At 52.1% G+C, this 19,948-nt stretch overlaps 2 protein-coding genes across 4 annotated transcripts in view; both read left to right on the top strand.

Moving 5' to 3' along the window:
* Window positions 1–9,440, top strand: part of PHF13 (PHD finger protein 13) — a 12,307-nt gene extending 2,867 nt beyond the window's left edge. Inside the window, exons 2-4 of the mRNA XM_032300258.1 lie at window positions 627–728; window positions 4,337–4,871; window positions 6,848–9,440. Coding sequence (XP_032156149.1) covers window positions 627–728; window positions 4,337–4,871; window positions 6,848–7,074 — 864 coding nt within the window. The 3' untranslated portion in view covers window positions 7,075–9,440. The remainder of the gene's footprint in view (window positions 1–626; window positions 729–4,336; window positions 4,872–6,847) is intronic.
* A 1,449-nt stretch (window positions 9,441–10,889) lies between these two features.
* Window positions 10,890–19,214, top strand: THAP3 (THAP domain containing 3). 3 transcript variants are annotated; one of them, XM_032300260.1, is made up of 5 exons: window positions 10,890–11,045; window positions 14,288–14,480; window positions 16,063–16,128; window positions 18,074–18,178; window positions 18,462–19,214. In XM_032300260.1, the coding sequence occupies exons 1-5, from the start codon at window positions 10,972–10,974 to the stop codon at window positions 18,741–18,743; spliced, it is 720 nt and encodes a 239-aa protein (XP_032156151.1). In that variant the 5' UTR covers window positions 10,890–10,971; the 3' UTR covers window positions 18,744–19,214. The 3 variants fall into 3 exon arrangements, with proteins under 3 accessions (XP_032156151.1, XP_032156152.1, XP_032156153.1); XM_032300261.1 differs by having other exon boundaries at window positions 16,066–16,128; XM_032300262.1 differs by lacking the exon at window positions 16,063–16,128.
* Window positions 19,215–19,948: the final 734 nt, after the last annotated feature.

Below are 19,948 nucleotides of genomic sequence, written 5' to 3' on the forward strand. Positions count from 1 at the left end.
GCAAGACCCTGTCTCTACAAAAATTTTTTTTTTTTTTTTTTTTTTTTGAGATGGAGTTTCGCTCTTGTTACCCAGGCTGGCTCATCGCAACCTCCGCCTCCTGGGTTCAGGCAATTCTCCTGCCTCAGCTTCCCGAGTAGCTGGGACTACAGGCACGCGCCACCATGCCCAGCTAATTTTTTGTATTATTAGTAGAGACGGGGTTTCACCATGTTGACCAGGATGGTCTCGATCTCTTGACCTCGTGATCCACCCGCCTCGGCCTCCCAAAGTGCTGGGATTACAGGCTTGAGCCACCGCGTCCGGCCCTAGAGCTCTTCTTGATAGGCCTGTGGAGACTAATAGATAAAAGTCAGAAAATATCACCAGTACAAAGAAATAGACTTTTGTATAAGTTTTTATCTTCCAGCTGATATTCCAGCATTCTTGGCATAACGTCTTAATACTCCTCTTTCTGCTTTCTAAATGGTGTTATTTCTTGACCTGAATTTATCTTGTTTGTGGACTGTGTAAGTTTAACAGTATTTTTTGAATGGTTGACTGCAAAAGTGCCAGCTTACTTTTGTTTCTGTGATTCCACCTAGAACCTTCTTCTGCAAACATTCCCTTTTCTCTCTCCATAATAGGAATACTCCCCCAGTTGCAAGAGGCGCAGGACTGTGGAAGACTTCAACAAATTCTGCACCTTTGTCTTGGCCTATGCTGGCTATATCCCTTATCCGAAGGAGGTAATCTTCTGAGCTTCTGAGACCTTTCTTGATGGGTAGTCAAACCCCAGGGCCTCCACTGAAAATCTGTGGGCTTCTGACTGGTCAGTGGGTCAGTAGATTTGGAAGGGGCTGCTTGTGATGACCTCAGTCACTAGTCTGGCAGAAATCTGTTTCTTGGGAGTTTGGATTAGCTAGGGAAATGGTTCTAAAACTGGTAGAAAATGCTGGGTTGTCTAGAAAATGGCTTAGTAAACTTTCTTTTTGGGAATGGAATCTTCCTCTGTTGCCTAGGCTGGAGTGCAGTGGTGCAAACTCCGCCTCCTGGGTTCAAAGGAATCTTCTGCCTCAGCCTCCCAAGTAGCTGGGATCACAGGTGTGCGCCACCATGCCAGCTAATTTTTTTTTTTTGTTTGTTTGTATTTTTGGTAGAGACAGTTTTACCTTGTTGGCCAGGCTGGTCTCGAATTCCTGACCTCAGGTGATCTGCCCACCTCTGCCTTTTAAAGCGCTGGAATTACAGGCGTCAGCCACCATATCCGGCCGATTTAGTAAACTTTCAAAGTTTATTTACAAATAAAGTCTGTGATATCAGCTTGCTCGTTTTTATTTTTTTGAGACAGAGTGTCACTCTGTTGCCCAGGCTGAAGTGCAGTAGTGTGATCTCGGCTCACTGCAACCTCTGCCTCCTCTCCCGAGTAGCTGGGATTACACACGCACACCATTATGCCCAGCTAATTGTATTTTTAGTAGAGACGGGGGTTTCACTGTGTTGGCCAGGTTGGTCTTGAACTCCTGACCTCATGATCTGCCTGCCTCAGCCTCCCAAAGTGCTGGGATTACAAGCATGAGCTACCATGGGTGGCTGCTTGCTCTTAATTAGAGTCTGTAGTTATTGACTGTTTACTGTAGGTGGACACTATTCTTGACCTTTGCAATGCTATGAGGCAGGTGCCATTTTTTACCCCCAGTTTATAAGATGAGGAAACTGAGACATAGAGAGGGAAAACTTTGCCTTAGGTCACCCACTAATTAGTGGTGAAGCTTGGGGTTCAACCCGGTGGCTGGACTCAGGGTGCACACACTGCCTTTCTTGAAGCTTCCTGCCTGTTGGAAACATGTATTAGTGTCTTCAGGGACTCATGGCTACAACTTTGTTTAGGTGAAGAGAGGTGTTTTTTTTTTTTTTTTTACTTTAGGAGAAGAGGGCAGGACTGGAGTAGAGCTGCTGTGCTGCTCAAACTTCAGGTCTTGTTTATATTCTATTCCATGAAGCTCAAAATCGAAGAATCCAGCTTTTTTGTTTGTTTTTGAGACAGGTCTCGCTCTGTTGCCCAGGCTGAGTGCAGTGGCGCGATCTCAGCTCACTGTACTCTCTGTCTTCAGTGCTGAAGTGATCCTCCCACCTCAGTCTTCCAAGTAGCTGGGACTACAGGCCCGCCACTATGCCTAGCTAATTTTTGTATTTTTAGTAGATACGGGGTTTCGCCATGTTGCCCAGGTTGGTCTCAAACTCCTGGGCTCAAGTGACCCACCTTGTCTTGGCGTCCCAAAGTGCTGGGATTACAGGCGTGAGCCACTTCGTTTGGCTGTAATTTTATTTTTTGTAGAGACAGGTTCTTACTATGTTGCCTGGGCTGCTCTGGAGGTAGTGATTCTCCTGCCTTGGACTCCCAGAGTGCTGGGTTTACAGACATGAGCCACTGTGCCCAGCTGCATTCAGTATGTTTCTAGGAGGCAAACTGCCAGCTTGGGTTTATTTCCATCTGCTACATAGGTGGCTAATGCCTGCTTTCTTTTGTTTTTTTGAGATGGAGTCTTACTCTGCGGCTTAGGCTGGAGTGCAGTGGTCTAATCTTGGCTCACTGCAACCTCTGCCTCCTGGGTTCAAGCAATTCTCCCTGCTTCAGCCTCCCAAATAGCTGAGATTACAGGTGCCCGCCACCACTCCCAGCTATAGCTGAGATTACAGGTGCCCGCCACCACTCCCAGCTAATTTTTTTGTATTTTTGATAGAGGGGTTTTACCATGTTGGCCTGGCTGGTTTTGAATTCCTGACCTCAGGTGATCCATTCACCTTGGCCTCCCAAAGTGCTGGGATTGCAGGCATGAGCCACTGTGGCCGGCCTGTTGCCTGCTGTCCAACAAGGAGAATGTTCCACTGTTTGCAGATGACATGCTTGTGATCTGAAGGAACCGTAGAGTTGAGTTTGCTGCTTTGGGGCAGTCATTCCCGACTTTGATTTTGCAATATTTTGGAATGCCTAGTTTTTTTTTTTTTTTTTTTTTTTTTTTTTTTTCCGAGACGGAGTTTCACTTATGTTACCCAGGCTGGAGTGCAATGGCGCGATCTCGGCTCACCGCAACCTCCGCCTCCTGGGTTCAGGCAATTCTCCTGGCTCAGCCTCCTGAGTAGCTGGGATTACAGGCACGCGCCACCATGCCCAGCTAATGTTTTGTATTTTTAGTAGAGACAGGGTTTCACCGTGTTGACCAGGATGGTCTTGATCTCTTGACCTCGTGATCCACCCGCCTCGGCCTCCCAAAGTGCTGGGATTACAGGCTTGAGCCACCGCGCCCCGCCTTTTTTTTTTTTTTTGAGACAGAGTTTCGCTCTTGTTACCCAGGCTGGAGTGCAATGGCACGATCTCGGCTCACCACAACCTCTGCCTCCCGGGTTCAGGCAATTCTCCTGGCTCAGCCTCCTGAGTAGCTGGGATTACAGGCACGCGCCACCATGCCCAGCTAATGTTTTGTATTTTTAGTAGAGACAGGGTTTCACCGTGTTGACCAGGATGGTCTTGATCTCTTGACCTCGTGATCCACCCGCCTCGGCCTCCTACAGTGCTGGGATTACAGGCTTGAGCCACCGCGCCCGGCCTTGGAATGCTTAGTTTTTTAAGAGTGTCAGGAAATTCTCAAAACGAATTTAAATTCACTTAAAAAACAATCTCTGTCTTTGGAGGGCAAATGGAAGGAGAGGTTTTACAATGAGGGCAAGATAAGCAGACAGGTGTGGGTGTCCACAGCATTCCTTCCCACAGACACTTGAACTAATTTCCTGTCTCTAAGATGGGACTGAGGGTTCAGTAGGGAGTTTCTCTCCTTGTGGCATCACATTAAACTCACAGCATTGGTTTTTGTGTTCTTTTTTTTTTTTTTTTAACACGGAGTCTCACTCCATTGCCCAGGCTGGAGTGCAGTGGCGCAATCTTAGCTCACTGCAACATTTGCCTCCTGGGGTTTTAAGCGATTCTCCTGCCTTAGCCTCCCAAGTAGCTGGGATCACAGTTGCCCACCACCATGCCCAGCTAATTTTCATGTTTTTAGTAGAGATGGGGTTTCACCATGTTGGCCAGGCTGGTCTCGAACTCCTGATCTCAAGTGATCTGCCTGCCTCGGCCTCCCAAAATGCTGGGATTACAGGCACGAGCCACTGCGCCTGGCCAGAAGTCATGGTACTGTTGCTTCAAGTGTGATGCTGATGGGCAGAGAAGCTCAACGTTGTGCAGACATCTCTGGAGGTCTGACCTGGCTAGGTGGCTGGGGGTGCTCTGCTGGGGGCTAGATCTTGTCACCGATGACGGGTCACAGTAACCGGAAACCACCACCTTTGCCTGTCTTTTTAGGAACTCCCTTTAAGGAGCAGCCCCAGCCCTGCCAACAGCACCGCTGGTACCATTGACAGTGATGGCTGGGATGCGGGTTTCTCAGACATCGCGTCCTCAGTGCCCTTGCCAGTCTCTGACCGCTGCTTTAGCCACCTGCAGCCCACTCTCTTGCAGCGAGCCAAGCCCAGTAACTTCCTGCTGGACAGAAAGAAGACGGACAAGCTGAAGAAGAAGAAGAAGAGGAAGCGCAGGGACAGTGATGTGCCCGAGAAGGAGGGGTACAGGGGGGGCTTGCTGAAGCTGGAAGCCGCTGAACCCTATGTGGAGACCCCCACGAGTCCCACCTTGCAGGATATCCCCCAGGCTCCCAGTGACCCCTGTTCGGGCTGGGACTCTGATACTCCCTCAAGTGGCTCTTGTGCCACTGTGTCACCTGATCAGGTCAAAGAAATAAAAACTGAGGGCAAACGGACTATCGTCCGGCAGGGAAAGCAGGTGGTGTTCCGAGACGAGGACAGCACAGGCAACGATGAGGACATCATGGTGGACTCGGGTGAGTGGTCCCTGAAGGACGATGACCCTTGTTGGCTGGTAGTGAGAAGAGAGGTTATTTACTTATTTTTGAGACAGAGTTTCACTCTTGTTACCCAGGCTGGAGTGCAGTGGCGCAATCTTGGCTCATTACAACCTCTGCCTCCAGGTTGAAGCGATTCTCCTTTCCCAGCCTCCTGAGTAGCTGGGACTATAGGCGTGCACCACCACTCCTGGCTAATTTTTGTACTTTTAGTAGAGAGGGGATTTTATTATATTGGTCAGGCTGGTCTCGAACTCCTGACCTCAGGTGATTCACCTGCCTTGGCCTCCCAAAGTCTTGGGATTACAGGCGTGAGCCACCTTGCCCGGCCTAAAGAGAGGTGTTTTTTGTTTTGTTTTGTTTTTCTTTTTTTGAGATAGAGTCTCTCTCTGTCGCCCAGGCTGGAGGGCAGTGTCATGATCTCGGCTCACTGCAGCCTTCACCTACCGGGTTCAAGCAATTCTGTCTCAGCCTCCTGAGCAGCTGAGACGACAGGTGCATGCTGCCACACCCAACTAATTTTCTGTATTTTTATTAGAGAGGGGGTTTCACCATGTAGGCCAGGATGATCCTCCCACCTCGGCCTCCCAAAGTGCTGGGATTACAGGTGTGAGCCACTGGGTCTGGCCCAAGAGAGGTTGTTTATTAAAGGATCATCTCTCGGGCAGAGAGTCTGGTTCGTGCTGTAGAGTTTGACAGCCCCACTCTCTCAAGGAGAAGAGCTGCAGGAATGTGGATATTGAGATGTTCAGGAAGCGGTTGATTGTCATTAGAGACAGCTGAGATTCCAAAACCTCAGAACATAAAAAGGATGTAGTGTTTTTTTTTTTTTTTTTTTGAGACAAGAGTCTCACTCTGTCACCCATGCTGGAGTGCAGTGGTGCGAACTTGGCTCACTGCAATCTCTGCTTCCCGGGTTCAAGTGATTCTCCTGCTTCAGCCTCCCAAGTAGCTGAGACTACAGGCACACAGCACCACACTCGGCTAATTTTTGTATTTTTAGTGGAGATGGGGTTTCACCATGTTGGTCCGGCTGGTCTCGAACTTCTGACCCCAGGTGATCTGCCCTTCTCAGCCTCCCAAGGTGCTGGGATTATAGGTGTAAGCCACCGTGGCCGCTAAAAGGATGTAGTTTTAAGCAAGCATCCAAGTGAGCATCCAGGCCAGTTGCAGTGACTCCAGCAGTAATCCCAGCACTTTGGGAGGTTAAGGCAGTTGGATTGCTTCAGCTCAGGAGTTGGAGAGCAGCCTGGGTGCATGGCAAAGCCCTGTTGCTACAAAGACATACAGAAATTAGGCTGGACAAGGTGCCTCACGTCTGTAATCCTAACACTTAGGGAGGCTGAGGTAGGTGGATCACCTGAGGTCAGGAGTTTGAGACTAGCCTGGCCAATATGGCGAAATCCTGGCTCTACTAAAAATATAAAAAATTAACTGGGTGTGGTGGTGGGTGCCTGTAATCCCAGCTACTTGGGAGGCTGAGGCAAGAGTATCACTTGAACCTGGGAGGCAGAGGTTGTAGTGAGCCAAGATTACACCATTGCACTCCAGCCTGGGCAACAAGAGCAAAACTCCGTCTCAATTTAAAAAAAAGAAAAAAGTACAAAAATTAGCCAAGCTTGGTGGTGTGTGCCTGTAGTCCCAGCTACTTGGGAGGCTGAGGTGGGAGGATGGCTTGAGTGCACGAGTTTGAGGCTGCAGTGAGTTATGATTGTGCCACTACACTCTAGCCAGGGTGACAGTGAGACCCTGTGTCAGAAAAAAGTAAGCATCTCTTGGGTAATACCTGGTTCCCACACATTATGGAGACCCTTCTGCCTTTTCAGAGAGAGTGTCAGCCTCACATGGAAGTGGAGTGTTCTCAGTTGAGTAATGGGTTTCATGGAAGCACAGCTGATGGTGAGGAATCATGGGAATTTCTCTTCCCTCCTTAAGATAAGTGTTTTTCCTTCCAGATGATGATTCCTGGGACCTCGTGACCTGCTTCTGTATGAAGCCCTTTGCCGGCCGCCCCATGATCGAGTGTAATGAGTGCCACACCTGGATTCACCTGTCCTGTGCGAAAATCCGGAAGTCCAATGTTCCGGAAGTGTTTGTCTGCCAAAAGTGCCGGGACTCCAAGTTTGACATCCGCCGTTCCAACCGATCGCGGATGGGCTCCCGGAAGCTATTCCTGGACTGACTGCTGGCTGGTGAGGAGGCTGCAAGCGTGGAATCGGAAGCGACGGTGGGCTTCTTAGCCCTTCTCTTAGTTGAGCACAGAACTCTCAGCTCTGGTGGGGGCAGATCTCTGCCATTTAGGTGCCTAAGCAAAAGGACAGGCTGTCCAGGTAGAAACTGTACATAGCCAGTGACCGAATGCAACCTTTGCTGGCCAGCGCTGCTGCCAGAGCTGTGTTCCCTGCAGTGGAGGTGGACCGGACACCCACGTGCAGCGCGTTTGGCTCCTTTGAAAATGAGGGTCCATGATAGCTGTGTGTTTTGCTATCATTGCTAACAGATTCCCGCTTATTGGGCTGAGTGCCAGTTGTTATTCTGCTTCCACTGTGTTGGGGAGAGGTGTTCGGTTTCCCCGGCCTGTTAATGAACAGCCATACGTGTAAGCTTTTTCTTGTGTGTTAAGTCTTTTACCAAAAGTGTCTGTACAGCAACCATCTAAGTTGCCCCTGCTTAGTGGCCCGCCCTCTACCGGCCTCAGCTCTGCCTGACAGGCTGGGGGAGGCACTGGTGGGAGGCCTCGGGCTCCCTTCGAGGGGCCCTGGGGTGGTGGGTCAGCGTGTGGTTCTTAGGTTTCCTTCTGTTTGTTAAAAGGGACAGTGTGGCCGCTTCTCTGTGGAAAGTGGATTGGTTGGGGGATTGAAGTGGCCCGTGTTCATAACTCAGTTTCCCGTTTTGCACGATGTAAAAACCCTGTCTTTTTGCACGATGCAGCCAAAAGTATTGGCTGATTTCTTGCTGAGCGCCCTCCCAGTTGGTGTATGAGGTCCTGGTGGGGCCCAGGCCAGCTGTTTTGCAGTGTGGGAACTCGTAGGTTCTGTTCTGTTCTGTTCCTTTCGTCTCATTGTAGCAACATAAAGGTTAGGCAATCACTGGGACCCGCATGGTGTTCCTCTAAATAATAGGGTAAAGGGGAGTTGGGAGGGAGACCTCTCCCTTGGGTGACTCTTGTATGCCCTTTAGACAGGCTGGCCTGCTGGTTCCACAGGGCAAGGTTAGGACTTGAGTCCTTTTTTTCTGGTTTGAGTTGTTGAGTGAGTGATAGGGTAAGCCTTCCAGAAGACACCTTGGAACTGTGCTGAGTTCCTTAGATCTTTGCTGGGATCTTGGACTTTGGAGGCCCGTGTGAGGGCCAGCTCTGGAGAAAGCTGGGAGTTGGTGCCGGAACTCTGCTCGAGGGCAGGGTACCCCAGGACACTGGTGGTTCTGGAGTTGGGAGGGAGAGGGGCTCCGCTTTCTCCAAAATGAGCATTGCTCTTTAGCAGTTTGAATACTTGTTCTCAAAACGTTTTGTAATTGGTAGGTTTTCATAAGCATTGTTTCTTGTAAGGCATGGAAAGGGAAGAATGCCCAAGGGGGTCATGTTTATTTTTAGCAGGATGGGCCTGAGTGCCCCCTGCTGGGGGCTTCCCCTTCGTGTGGCACCTTTGTGCCAGGCCACCAGGCAGACTCTTCCCACCTCCTTCCACTGAAGCACCAAGGGGCTTGAACCATAATTTGGCTAATCAGAGGCATTTTTTTTCCCTAGTATCTTTCACACTTGTCCAACCGTCTTATTTTTTTTAAAGTTCTGTTGCTTGTATTAACACAAAACTAGAGAGAGTTTCTGAAGCCAGTTTATTGTGAAGATCCCCAAGGGAAGGTTCTGTAGAGAAAGACAGTAAGCTGGTTTAGAAACGATCTTCTCTCCACACCATTGTCTGGCTCTGACGAGGGCAAACATCTAGGACGCATTGGAGAGGAATTTGCCAAAGATCCTGCCCTATGATAATGCCTGTCCAGTGTCTTCATCATACGAATAACCAAAGCTCCAAAGTGGTTTTCTTCTTTAAAAAAAAAAAAAAAAAAAAAAAAAAAATTCCAAAAATTTTAAAAGGGTGTATCTATGTGACTTTAGAGTGGAACTGCCGGCCCTGGCGACTGTCGTTTGTGCTAGAAGGTTCGAGGCCTCTGGAATGCATGTGATACTCATCTCCATTGTTGTTTCCTTGATTGCATTTTTGTTCTTTTAACAGGCCTGTCCCTGTGGGTGGTGTCTAAGAAGTCGGACACCTTGGTTTTTGTGTTAGATTGAGCTGGGCAGCTGCAATCAGCTTCTTTATGCAAATTAGGCACGACCCATCTGGGGCTCCTGGTTGGTGGCTAATGAAGTGAGGGGAGGGAGGGATGTCACCCCAAAAGTAGGCCCTCCCATCGGCTTTGGCCAGGCCAGACACTTCACATCGTTTACATGGTTCTGTGTAATTTTAAAGTTTATGTGTATAAAGCGAAGCTGTTTCTGTGAAACTGTATATTTTGTAAATAAACATATTGCTACTTTGAGGTTCATGATTCAAGGTTCAGGTGATTGTGCTCTGTGCTGAAGAACAATTGTGTCTCTTTCCTTGCTACCTCCCCAAACCATGATTATATGAAGTCTCTGGGAAGGCAGAGTATCAGTGTGCCCTTAGCGGGATGGAAAATGCCCATGGCATTAAGGTATTTTGCTGGAGAATTCCTCAGAAACCACAGGATGAGTAAATGTGAATGGTTTTTGCATTTTCTTCATCAGATTGTGGATTAGCTCAAGCCCCAGAGTGTTTAGCCTATTTTTGATTTTTTTTTTTTTTTCTTTTTATGAGATGGAGACGTACTCTGTTGCCCAGGCTGGAGTGTAGTGGCGCCATCTCGGTTCACTTCGGACCTCTGCCTCCAGGGTTCAAGTGACTCTCCTGCCTCAGCCTCCCGGAGTAGCTGGAACTACAAGCACATGTCACCACACCTGGCTAATTTTTTGTAATTTTAGTGGAGACAGTTTCACTGTGTTAGCCAGGATGGTCTTGATCTCCTGACCTCATGATCTGCCCGTTTCTGCCTCCCAAAGTGCTGGGATTACAGTCGTGAGCCAATGAGCCTGCCCCCCCCCACTTTTTTTTTTTGAGACAGTTTTGCTCTTGTCACCTAAGGTCGGCTCACTGCAACCTCTGCCTCCCAGGTCCAAGCTATTCTCCTGCCTCAGCCTCCTGAGTAGCTGGGATTACAGGTGCCTGCCACCATGCCCGGCTAATTTTTGTAGTTTTGGTAGAGATGGGGTTTCACTATGTTGGCTAGGCTGGCCTCGAACTCCTGGGCTCAGGTGATCCGCTTGCCTCAGCCTCTGAAAATGCTGGGATCACAGGCGTGAGCTACTGTGCCTGGTTGATTTTTTTTTTTCCTTACAAGATGATGCTTTCCATATAGTCTGCTTTGAGAAACCTGCAGCTCCTTGGGAGTTCTTCCAGGGCAGGACTGGAAACTCCCTCCCCTCGGGTGCCGTTTTTTGCCCCGTCACGTTTTGGGGGTTCCCAGTGCCCAAACTTCTGGCAATGAGCTGTCTGGCCCCTGAACTGACACCACCAGTGGCCAACTAGTAGCACCTCCAATGTCAGAGGAGTCCAGACCTATTCACACCTCAAAGCCCTAAACGCTGAGGGGTTGGCCTTGGTTTCCAGTTGTCCAAGCCTGTGGGTGGCTGAGTCCTGGTTGGGTGCCCCAAGCAAGGAGGTGAAAAGCGACCGGCTTTGGCGAATGGGGTAAGACCTGCCCAGGCCCAAGGCTAGGAGTTGGCGTTTCGTGCCTGAGTTGGGGACCGGAGAACCCAGTGACGTGGCGCCCCGGGCCCTGTCCGACCCCAGGGAGACGCGGGTCGCGCGGACCGCGGAAGGAGCGCGCCCTGGAGCCGAGCCAGGCCCGTCACCACCTCCCGGCGGCCCCGCCCCTCCCGGCAGGCCCCGCCCCGCCCCGCGGCCCCGCCCGGCCCCGCGGCCCCGCGGCCCCGCCCCGCCGGCCCAGCCGGCCCCGCCGCCGCCATCTTTGTTGGGGGCAGCCGGGCCTGGCTCTGGAGATGCCGAAGTCGTGCGCGGCCCGGCAGTGCTGCAACCGCTACAGCAGCCGCAGGAAGCAGCTCACCTTCCACCGGTAAGAGGCCTGGGCCTGAGGGCGCGGGAGTACCGGACCCGGGTCTCGCGGACAGACTTGGAGGCCTCGGCGCGCCGGGCGGGAACGCCCCGGAGGCCCGCGGTCTTGCGGCCGCGGCACCCGGGGACAGGCCGAGGCGATGGGCCCAGAGGGGCAGGCGCCACCTCGCCCGCCGCGGGGACGTGGGACTTGGGGCGGGGCAGACGGAGGGGCTGCGGCGCACCTGGCGGGGGGTCTGCTGTGTCCCTGGCCCCTGCAGCCCCCGCCACGCGCCGTCCCGAAGGCAGCCCGGGACCTGCGCGGTGCAGTGGAGGAGTGGATCCCCCAGGGGCGTGAGGGCAGTGGGAATGGCCTTTGCAGGGTCGCGGGAGGATGCTGGACATGTTGGAGCCTGCTCCTGCCCTCCCAGGACCCCTGGCCCGGCCCAGGAGCAATCATCCTTGGTCCGCGGTGGAAGTTGCGCTTTCTCCAAGGTTCAGCCACGGCACCATTTCTCTACCCACTTTTGGGCACATCTCCGAAGGGAGGCTTGTGCTGATCGTTTGCATTCTCTCTGCTCCCATTTTACTCTGTTTTATGATAAATGCTTTGCTTAAAGTATACATAACGTACATGGAGAAAAATGCACGAATCCTAAGTACACAGCCCAGCAAGTTTTCCCCAAGTGAACGCCGCCGAACTGAAACGTTACCAGCTGGGTGCGGTGGCTCACGCCTGTTATCCCAGCATTTTGGGAGGCCGAGGCGGGAGGATCGCTTGAGCCTGGGAGCTCGCGACCAGCCTGGATAACAGAATGAGACCCTATCTCTAAAAATAATTTTAAAAAAATTAGCCAGGCAAGGTGGTGTGCCGCTGTAGTCCCAGCTGCTCAGGAGACTGAAGTAGGACGATTGCTTGAACCCAGGTTCGAGGCTGCAGTGAGCTATAATCTTGTTGCTGCACTTTAGCCTGGGTGACAGAGCGATCTCTCATCTGAGAATACAAAATAAAATAAGAAAACATCACTACTCCTGAGAAGACCCCCCCACACCTAGACCCCTCCCAGACCCTCCTTCTCTCTCCTGCCCAAGGGGAACCCTATCCTGCCCTATATCAGGGTGGATTACAGTTCATTCCCTTTCACTGCTGCATAGTATTCTATTGAATGCAAGTACCAGAACGTGCCGATTTGTTCTACAATTGAAGGGGCTTTGGGTGGCCCCGTTTTTTGAATGACAAATACATTGTTCTGGTGGCTGCTTGCAGTGGCTCACACCTGTAATCCCAGCACTTTGGGAGGCCAAGGCTGGTGGATCACCTGAGGTCAGCAGTTTTAGACCAGCCTGATCAACATGGTGAAAACCCATCTCTACTAAAAATACAAAAATTAGCTGGGTGTAGTAGCGCTTGCCTGAAATCCCAGCTACTTGGGAGGGCGAGGCAGGAGAATCGCTTGATGCCGGGGTGAGCCGAGATTGCGCCGCTGCACTCCATAGCCTGGGCGACAGAGTGAAACTCCATCTTTTTTTTTTTTTTTTTTTTTTTTTTTTAAATAGGACGGGGTTTCACCGTGTTGGTCAGGCCGGTCTTGAACTCCTGACCTCAGGTGATCTGCCCGCCTTGGCCTCCAAAGTGCTTGGATTACAGGCATGAACCACCACGCCCGGCCAAAACTCCATCTTAAAACAAAAACAAAAACATTGTTCTGGCCAGTTTTGCTGGAACTTGTGTGGTGCATCTGTCTGTTTGCTTCTGTTTGGTATGTGCCTGGGGATGGAGTTGCCACTCCTCTCTTGAAGCCGTTCTCTCCACTCCCATGAGAGCTCTGTCACGTTACTGGTGAGCCTTGTGATGCTGATCGACTGCTGTGTAGCATTTCACACCACTAACCCCTGACCCTGGGTCACTTTTCCCACAAGGTGTCTGGGACACTTCTCAGCCACAGGTGTCCCTTCTCAGTCTCCTTTGCTGGCTCCTCCTTATTTCCAGCACTAAGTGTTGGGAGCCCTGGGGTGGGGCCGTGGCCTGGGTGGCCTCTGTCCACACTCGCTCCCCAGGGGCTGATCTCGGCCAGGCTTACCAGTTCTGCAGTGTCGTCCTCCACACTGACGTCTCCAGATGCGTGTGGCCACCTGTCACCCTAGCAGATGGGTAGCCTAAAAAGCACCTCGAATAACGCCTAACATACGAAACAAACTTTTTTTTTTTGGAGACAGACTCTCAATTTGTTGCCCAGGTGGAGTGTGGTGGTGCGATCTCAGCTCACTGAAACCTCTGCCTCCCTGGTTCAAAGGATTCTCCTGCCTCAGCCTCCCACGTAGCTGGGATTACAGGAGTGTGCCACCACGTTGGGCTAATTTTTGTATTTTTAGTAAAGATGGGGTTTTGCCATGTTGGCCAGGCTGCTCTCTAACTCCTGAGTTAGGCAGTCCTCCTGCCTTTGCATCCCACAGTGCTGAGATTCCAGGCATGAGCTTCTACAAAACAAACTTCCGATCCCATAAACCTGCCCTCCTGTAACTTCTTTTATCTCAAACATGAAACTCCTTCCTTCTCTATTTCACCGTCTACAGGCAGACCTTACTGCATGGCTTTCAAAATACATCCAAATCTGCCCTCTCATTACCACTTCCTGCCAGCGCCTGGTCCCACAGCAGCCAGGGTGGACTCAGGTTCCATCTCACCTCTGCCTAGAGCCTCCAGGGACTCCCCAGCTGCTCAGGGCCTTGCGTCATGCAGTCCCCACTCCCTCTTGCTGTCTCAGCCAGACCTGCATGGGTGGCTGCTCCTGCTGTTCCCCCCAACCCCTTGAGGCTTGTGCTCCTACTTCTGTGATCTGTGCTCCAACCGTGCCCCTTCAGCTGCCTTTCCTGACCACCCCAGGGCTTCCCTCTGTCCGCTCTCTGGAGTAGCTGTCATCCCCGGAAGATGCCGTCCACATCTGTGTGGCTCGTCGGCTGTGCCCCCTCTCCAGAATATCGGCTCCTTGGGGGCAAGGACTTTGTCCTGGCTTCTGGCAAATGTAGCATCAGAAACGGCTCACTTAGGCTCTCTGGCCATGCTCGTGGTCTTGGGTTTCCTATTAAGGACGCTTTAACAGCCGTGACAGAAGCTTCCAGAAATTAGATGTGATTTAATAAAGCGAGAGGACTGAATGTCCACAGCTGCTCAGTGAAATACTCTGGGATGATGTGAAAATTCCGTGTGACGCTGAGGGGCCGGGTCCGGTCTGCTGGGCCTCACATCCCCGCCTCTGCCCTCAGGTTTCCGTTCAGCCGCCCGGAGCTGCTGAAGGAATGGGTGCTGAACATTGGCCGGGGCAACTTCAAGCCCAAGCAGCACACGGTCATCTGCTCAGAGCACTTCAGGCCAGAGTGCTTCAGTGCCTTTGGAAACCGCAAGAACCTGAAGCACAACGCCGTGCCCACGGTGTTCGCCTTTCAGGACCCCACACAGGTAGGAGCGCAGTGCATCTTGGTCTGCTCACATCCAGCCTGCACCGCCCACCAGCAGCTGGGTGCAATGGTGGTGGTGGCATGTGTGGGGAAAGCCAAGGCCAGGACCTACAGTGACAACAGCACTGTCATGCCTCCGGGGTCCACAGCCCTCTGGCTCTGCCGGCCATGACCTCGGCTTTAAGAGAAGTCATAATTTAAAGCCACTTTAAAGATGAATCATTCTATGGCTGGGAACAGTGGCTCACGCCTGTAATCCTAACACTTTGGTAGGCTGAGGCGAGTGGATCACCTAAGGTCAGGAGTTCGAGACCAGCCTGGCCAACATGTTGAAACCCCGTCTCTACTAAAAATACAAAAATTAGCCGGGTGTGGTGGCACATGCCTATAATCCCAGCTACTCGGGAGAATCGCTTGAATGAAGGCAGAGGTTGCAGTGAGCCGAGATTGCCTTGGTGGTGGAGGTGGGCTGTGTGGGCCTGGCTCAGGAGAGGGCTCACGAAGAGTTGGATGCTGAAGCCTTGAGATCGGATTCTAGGCCACAGGGACACCTACCTGTAATGGGCAGGCAGAGTGGTGGCCGGACAAGCCACAGGCCAGCAGCTCCCTGTGCTGGTGGATTTATTGGGAGAGGAGAGGGACCCATGACTGAAGAGTGGAGCCCATGGGAAGAACAAGGTGGCTGTATTGCTAACACGCCCAGAGCGGCCACCTGGGAGCCCCTGCCCCATCTGCTCCAGCAGCCTTTCCAGATGGCCTCACGAGTGCTGCCTCACCCTCTTCAGGTCAGCCATCCCTTCTTCAGGAAGCTGTCCCAGACCCTCACATCCCTGCTGGCCTCCGACCCCTTCCTGCCCCTTGGTTCCTGGTCCCTGGGGCCCCTGCCGTCCGTCCTTCCTGTTTCCCTCACTGGTTTTGTTTTCTCCCTGGAACAGAAGCTCCACGAGGGCAGGGACTGCCTTCCCTGCTTCAGGCTCCACACCCAGGACGCTGCCTGGCACAGTACAGGTGCACGGGGTGTGTGTTTAATCACAGACAAGGAGTTTAATCACCTTCATGTATTTGTGATAACATGTTTGTCCTGGAAAGATGACAGTTGAGCCACGTGGCGTGGGGGACATTTGTAATTGTAGCCCTCAGTGCTTCCAGAGCCAGGTGGTGGGGAAAAGCTGGGTACAGCCCCTGCCAGCTCCGCACCATGTGGTCCCCGCACCGGCCCAGCCCAGGGGCTGCAGGTTCTGCGTCGGTGGCACCTTGAGTAGTGAGCTGGCCTTCTGCTTGCTGGCGGTTGTGGGGCAGGGTGCCAGGCCCTGGGGTGACGCATAGGAAGTAGATTGCTCCCTAGCTCTACAGGGACCTATCAGGGCACTCTGACCATGATTTGGGAACATCTTTTGAGAAAGGGAAGTGGACCAGGTAGGCAGTGTGAGTTGGGTTGAGCTTCAGGTCAGTTTAAGCTAGCAAACGTTCATTGATTGTGGCACGCAGTGGGTCGAGCACTGGGGACAACCATGATGCCCAAGGCCTGCCCGAGCTCTGAGGGTTCTTGGGGTCCACATCCACTCTGTGTGTGTCTCTTGCAGCAGGTGAGGGAGAACACAGACCCTGCCAGTGAGAGAGGAAATGCCAGCTCTTCTCAGAAAGAAAAGGTGAGTGCACTGGGCCAGGTGCTTGAATGTTTACATTATGCTGTGGGTTGAGACAGGGAGGCGGCATTTTCCCAGTAAGGCCGGACTGTGGGGCTGTTGCCTTTCCTCGTATGCCAGTTTGGATTCTGTTTTTCCGGAGGGAAGGTCTGAGCCTCTGAGCTTCCTTTTCAATATCAAAGAATCTCAGTTGCTAGTAAGGATGGTGCCTGATTCTCTCTTTTTTTTTTGAGACGGAGTCACGCTCTGTCACCCAGGCTGGAGTGCAGGGGCGCAATCTTAGCTCACTGCAACCTCCTTCCAGGTTCAAGCGATTCTCCTGCCTCAGCCTCCCGAGTATAGCTGGGATTACAGATGCCCCTGCCACCATGTCTGGCTGATTTTTGTATTTTTTTAGTAGAGATGGGGTTTTACCACATTGGCCAGGCTGGTCTTGAACTCCTGACCTGTAGTGATCCACCCGCCTCAGCCTCCCAAAGTGCTGGGATTACAGGCGTGAGCCACCATGCCTGGACCCCCGTTTTTTGGTAGAGATAGGGTCTTGCTATTTTACCCAGGATGGTCTCACTGCGCCCAACCTTTTGTTTTTTTCTTTTTGAGACAGGTTTCACTCTGTTCAGGCTCGGTTCAGTGGTGCAGTCATGATTTACGGCAGCCTCATCCTCCCAGGACCAAGCCATCCTCCCATTTCAGCCTCCCAAGTGGCTGGGACCATAGGCATATGCCACCACACCCAGCTAATTAAAAAAAAAAAATTTGTTTTGTAGAGGTGGGGGTCTTGTTCTCTTGCCCAGTCTGGTCTCAAACTCTTGGATTCAAGAGATCCTCCTGCCGTGGCCTCTCAAAGTGCTGAATTACAGGTGGCAGCCACTGCAGCTGGCTGTGCCTGATTTCACTGCCCCCGGCCTGCCTGATTTCTTAAAGTTCAGTTTCAGGGCTGGGTATGGTGGCTCACACTTGTAATCCCAGCACTTGGGGGAGGTGGGTGGATTTCTTGAGGTTAAGAGTTTGAGACTAACCTGGCCAATGTGGTAAAACACCTTCTTAAACTATAAAAATTAGCTGGGCTGGGCGCGGTGGCTCCTGCCTGTAATCCCAGCACTTTGGGAGGCCAAGGCAGGCGGATCACCTGAGGTCAGGAATTCCAGACCAGCCTGGCCAACATGATAAAACTCTATCTCTACTAAAAATACAAAAATTAGGCCGGCTGTGGTGGCTCACACCTGTAATCCTAGCACTTTGGGAGGCTGAGGTGTGTGGATTGCCTGAGGTCAGGAGTCGGAGACCAGCCTGGTAAAACTCCATCTCTACTAAAAATACAAAAATTAGCTGGGCGTGGTGGTGGGTGCTTATAATCCCAGCTGCTTGGGAAGAGAATCACTTGAACCTGGGGGGCGGAGGTTGCAGTGAGCTGAGATCACACTACTTCACTCTAGCCTGGACGAAAGAGCTAAACTCAAAAGAAAACAAAATAAAAAAATCAGCTGGGTATGGTTGCACATGCCTGTAGTCCCAGCTACTCAGAAGGCTGAGGCAGAATTGCTTGAACCTGGGAGGTGGAGGTTGCAGTGAGCTGAGATCGTGCCACTGCTCTCCTGTAGAGCTAGATTCCGTCTCAAAAAAAAAATAATAATTTCACCAGAGATGGTGGTGGTCGCCTGTACTTCCAGCTACTGGGGAGGCTGAGGCACAAGAAGTACTTGAACCCCGGAGCAGAGGTTGCAGTGAGCCAAGATCGTACCACTGCACTCCAGCCTGGGTGACAGAGCGAGACTCTGTCTCAAAAAATAAAAGTGTTAGGAAGAGGGTCGCTGTTTGTGCAGGGGCGCAGACCCTGGAGCTGGTCCCTGGCTGTTGCCACTCCCCCACAGGGACAAGTAGCAGCTTCGGCAGGGCCCCAAATGCATCTGCAGGGCTATAGTGCCTGACTCCACCCTGCTGTTCCCAGGTCCTCTCTGAGGCCGGGGCCGGAGAGGATGGCCCTGGGAGAAACATGAACACTGCGCTTGAGGAGCTTCAGTTGCCCCCAAATGCTGCAGGACCCGTAAAACAGGTAAGACTGAGTACAGAGGTGGCCAGTGCTCCAAACTTGATGGAAACCAGTGTCCTGAGCACACACCACGAGAGCCGTGTGGCTGACGCAGGGTGCGCAACCTTGGTTTCAGAGCTTCCAAGTATAATTCACCACCATGGTGTGGAAACATCTGGATTTCAGGAGAGCAGCCAGGAGTGTCTCGCTGGCTGGGGCGGGGTGTGCTGGATGTGTCTGGTGGCCTGCCCTGGCCCGCCTTCTGCTGGTGAGGCAGCCCTCAGCTCTCACTTCCCCCTGTCCTCAGGTCTTGCCACAGAGGCCGCAAGCAACAGAGGCTGTTGGCTGGCTGGCCGGCCCTGCAGGCCTGAGAAGGCCCCCCCACAAGCAGCCATCTGATCACAGCTATGCCCTTTTGGACTTAGATTCCTTGAAGAAAAAACTCTTCCTCACTCTGAAGGAAAATGAAAAGCTCCGGAAGCGCTTGCAGGCCCAGAGGCTGGTGATGCAAAGGATGTCCTCCCGCCTCCGAGCCTGCAAAGGGCACTGGGGACTGCAGGCCAGACTTCGGCCAGAGCAGCAGAGCTGAGCCCTGTGGGCTCCGGACACACAGGCGGCAGAGGCACCAGGGCTGGCAGGGCTTTGCAGCTCTGGCTGTGGACATTTCTGTGTGCTGTGGATACTGAGAAAGTTGGCCATACTGAGAAAGCGGGGGACTGGGACAGTGGCTAAGCTCCTCGGCTAGCCTGATGCTTCTGGGGGACGTTTAGAGGCATGGCACCAGGAGTGCCCATCTGTGGCATGACAAGCTTATCCTCCCATGGCAACAGAAGCCCAGGCTGAAGCTGGTTCTGGACACTGTCCTTTCAGAGCGAGCACGGTTGGAAGCCCCAGTGTGGGAGATGCTCCTGAGGAAGCCACATGGGGTAGCACTGGCCGGCTCTGTGGCGAGTGAGTGGGTCCCCGCCTCCATCAGCCTGGACAACTGCTCAGGGTTTTGAGTGACTCCTGTCCCAGGCTGGTGTGAGTGGGCAGTATAATAAAGTGTCTTTCTATATGATGTCACTTCCATCGTTTTGTTTTCTCTCCTGCTGTGATTCCTTCTAAAAGACTGACTTCCATGGCTGGGTGCAGTGGCTGATGCCTGTAATCCCAGCCCTTTGAGAGGTCACTTGAAGTCAGGAGTTTGAGACCAGCCTGGCCAACATGGTGAAACCCCATCTCTACTAAAAGTACAAAAATTAGCCAGGCATGGTGCCACATGCTTGTAGTCCCAGCTACTGGGGAGGCTGAGGCAGGAGGATCACTTGAACCCGGGAGGCAGAGGTTGCAGTGGGCTGAGATAGATAGCGCCACAGAGTGAGGCTCTGTCTCAAAAAACAACAAAAAAAACCTTCCTATTTCATGTAATTCATAATTTTACTGAATTTTAAAGAGAAAATAAGTTGAAGCCTAACTGCTTTCCTAACTTGGGGGTCTATTTCTCGGGCAAATGTTTTTATTTTATCATCTTTTTTTTTTTTTAATCTTTTTTCACTTTTCTTTTTTTGAGGGGGGCCACATTTCTGGCACGGGTAAATGTTTAATGTAGAAAATGAAACCCCAGCCGGGCGCGGTGGCTCAAGCCTGTAATCCCAGCACTGTGGGAGGCCGAGGCAGGTGGATCACGAGGTCAAGAGATCGAGACCATCCTGGTCAACACGGTGAAACCCTGTCTCTACTAAAAATACAAAACATTAGCTGGGCATGGTGGCGCGTGCCTGTAATCCCAGCTACTCAGGAGGCTGAGCCAGG

The sequence above is a fragment of the Sapajus apella genome, unplaced genomic scaffold (assembly GCF_009761245.1).
Source record: "Sapajus apella isolate SASKATOON/1434 unplaced genomic scaffold, GSC_monkey_1.0 scaffold43, whole genome shotgun sequence".
NCBI classification, from domain to species: Eukaryota; Metazoa; Chordata; class Mammalia; order Primates; family Cebidae; genus Sapajus; species Sapajus apella.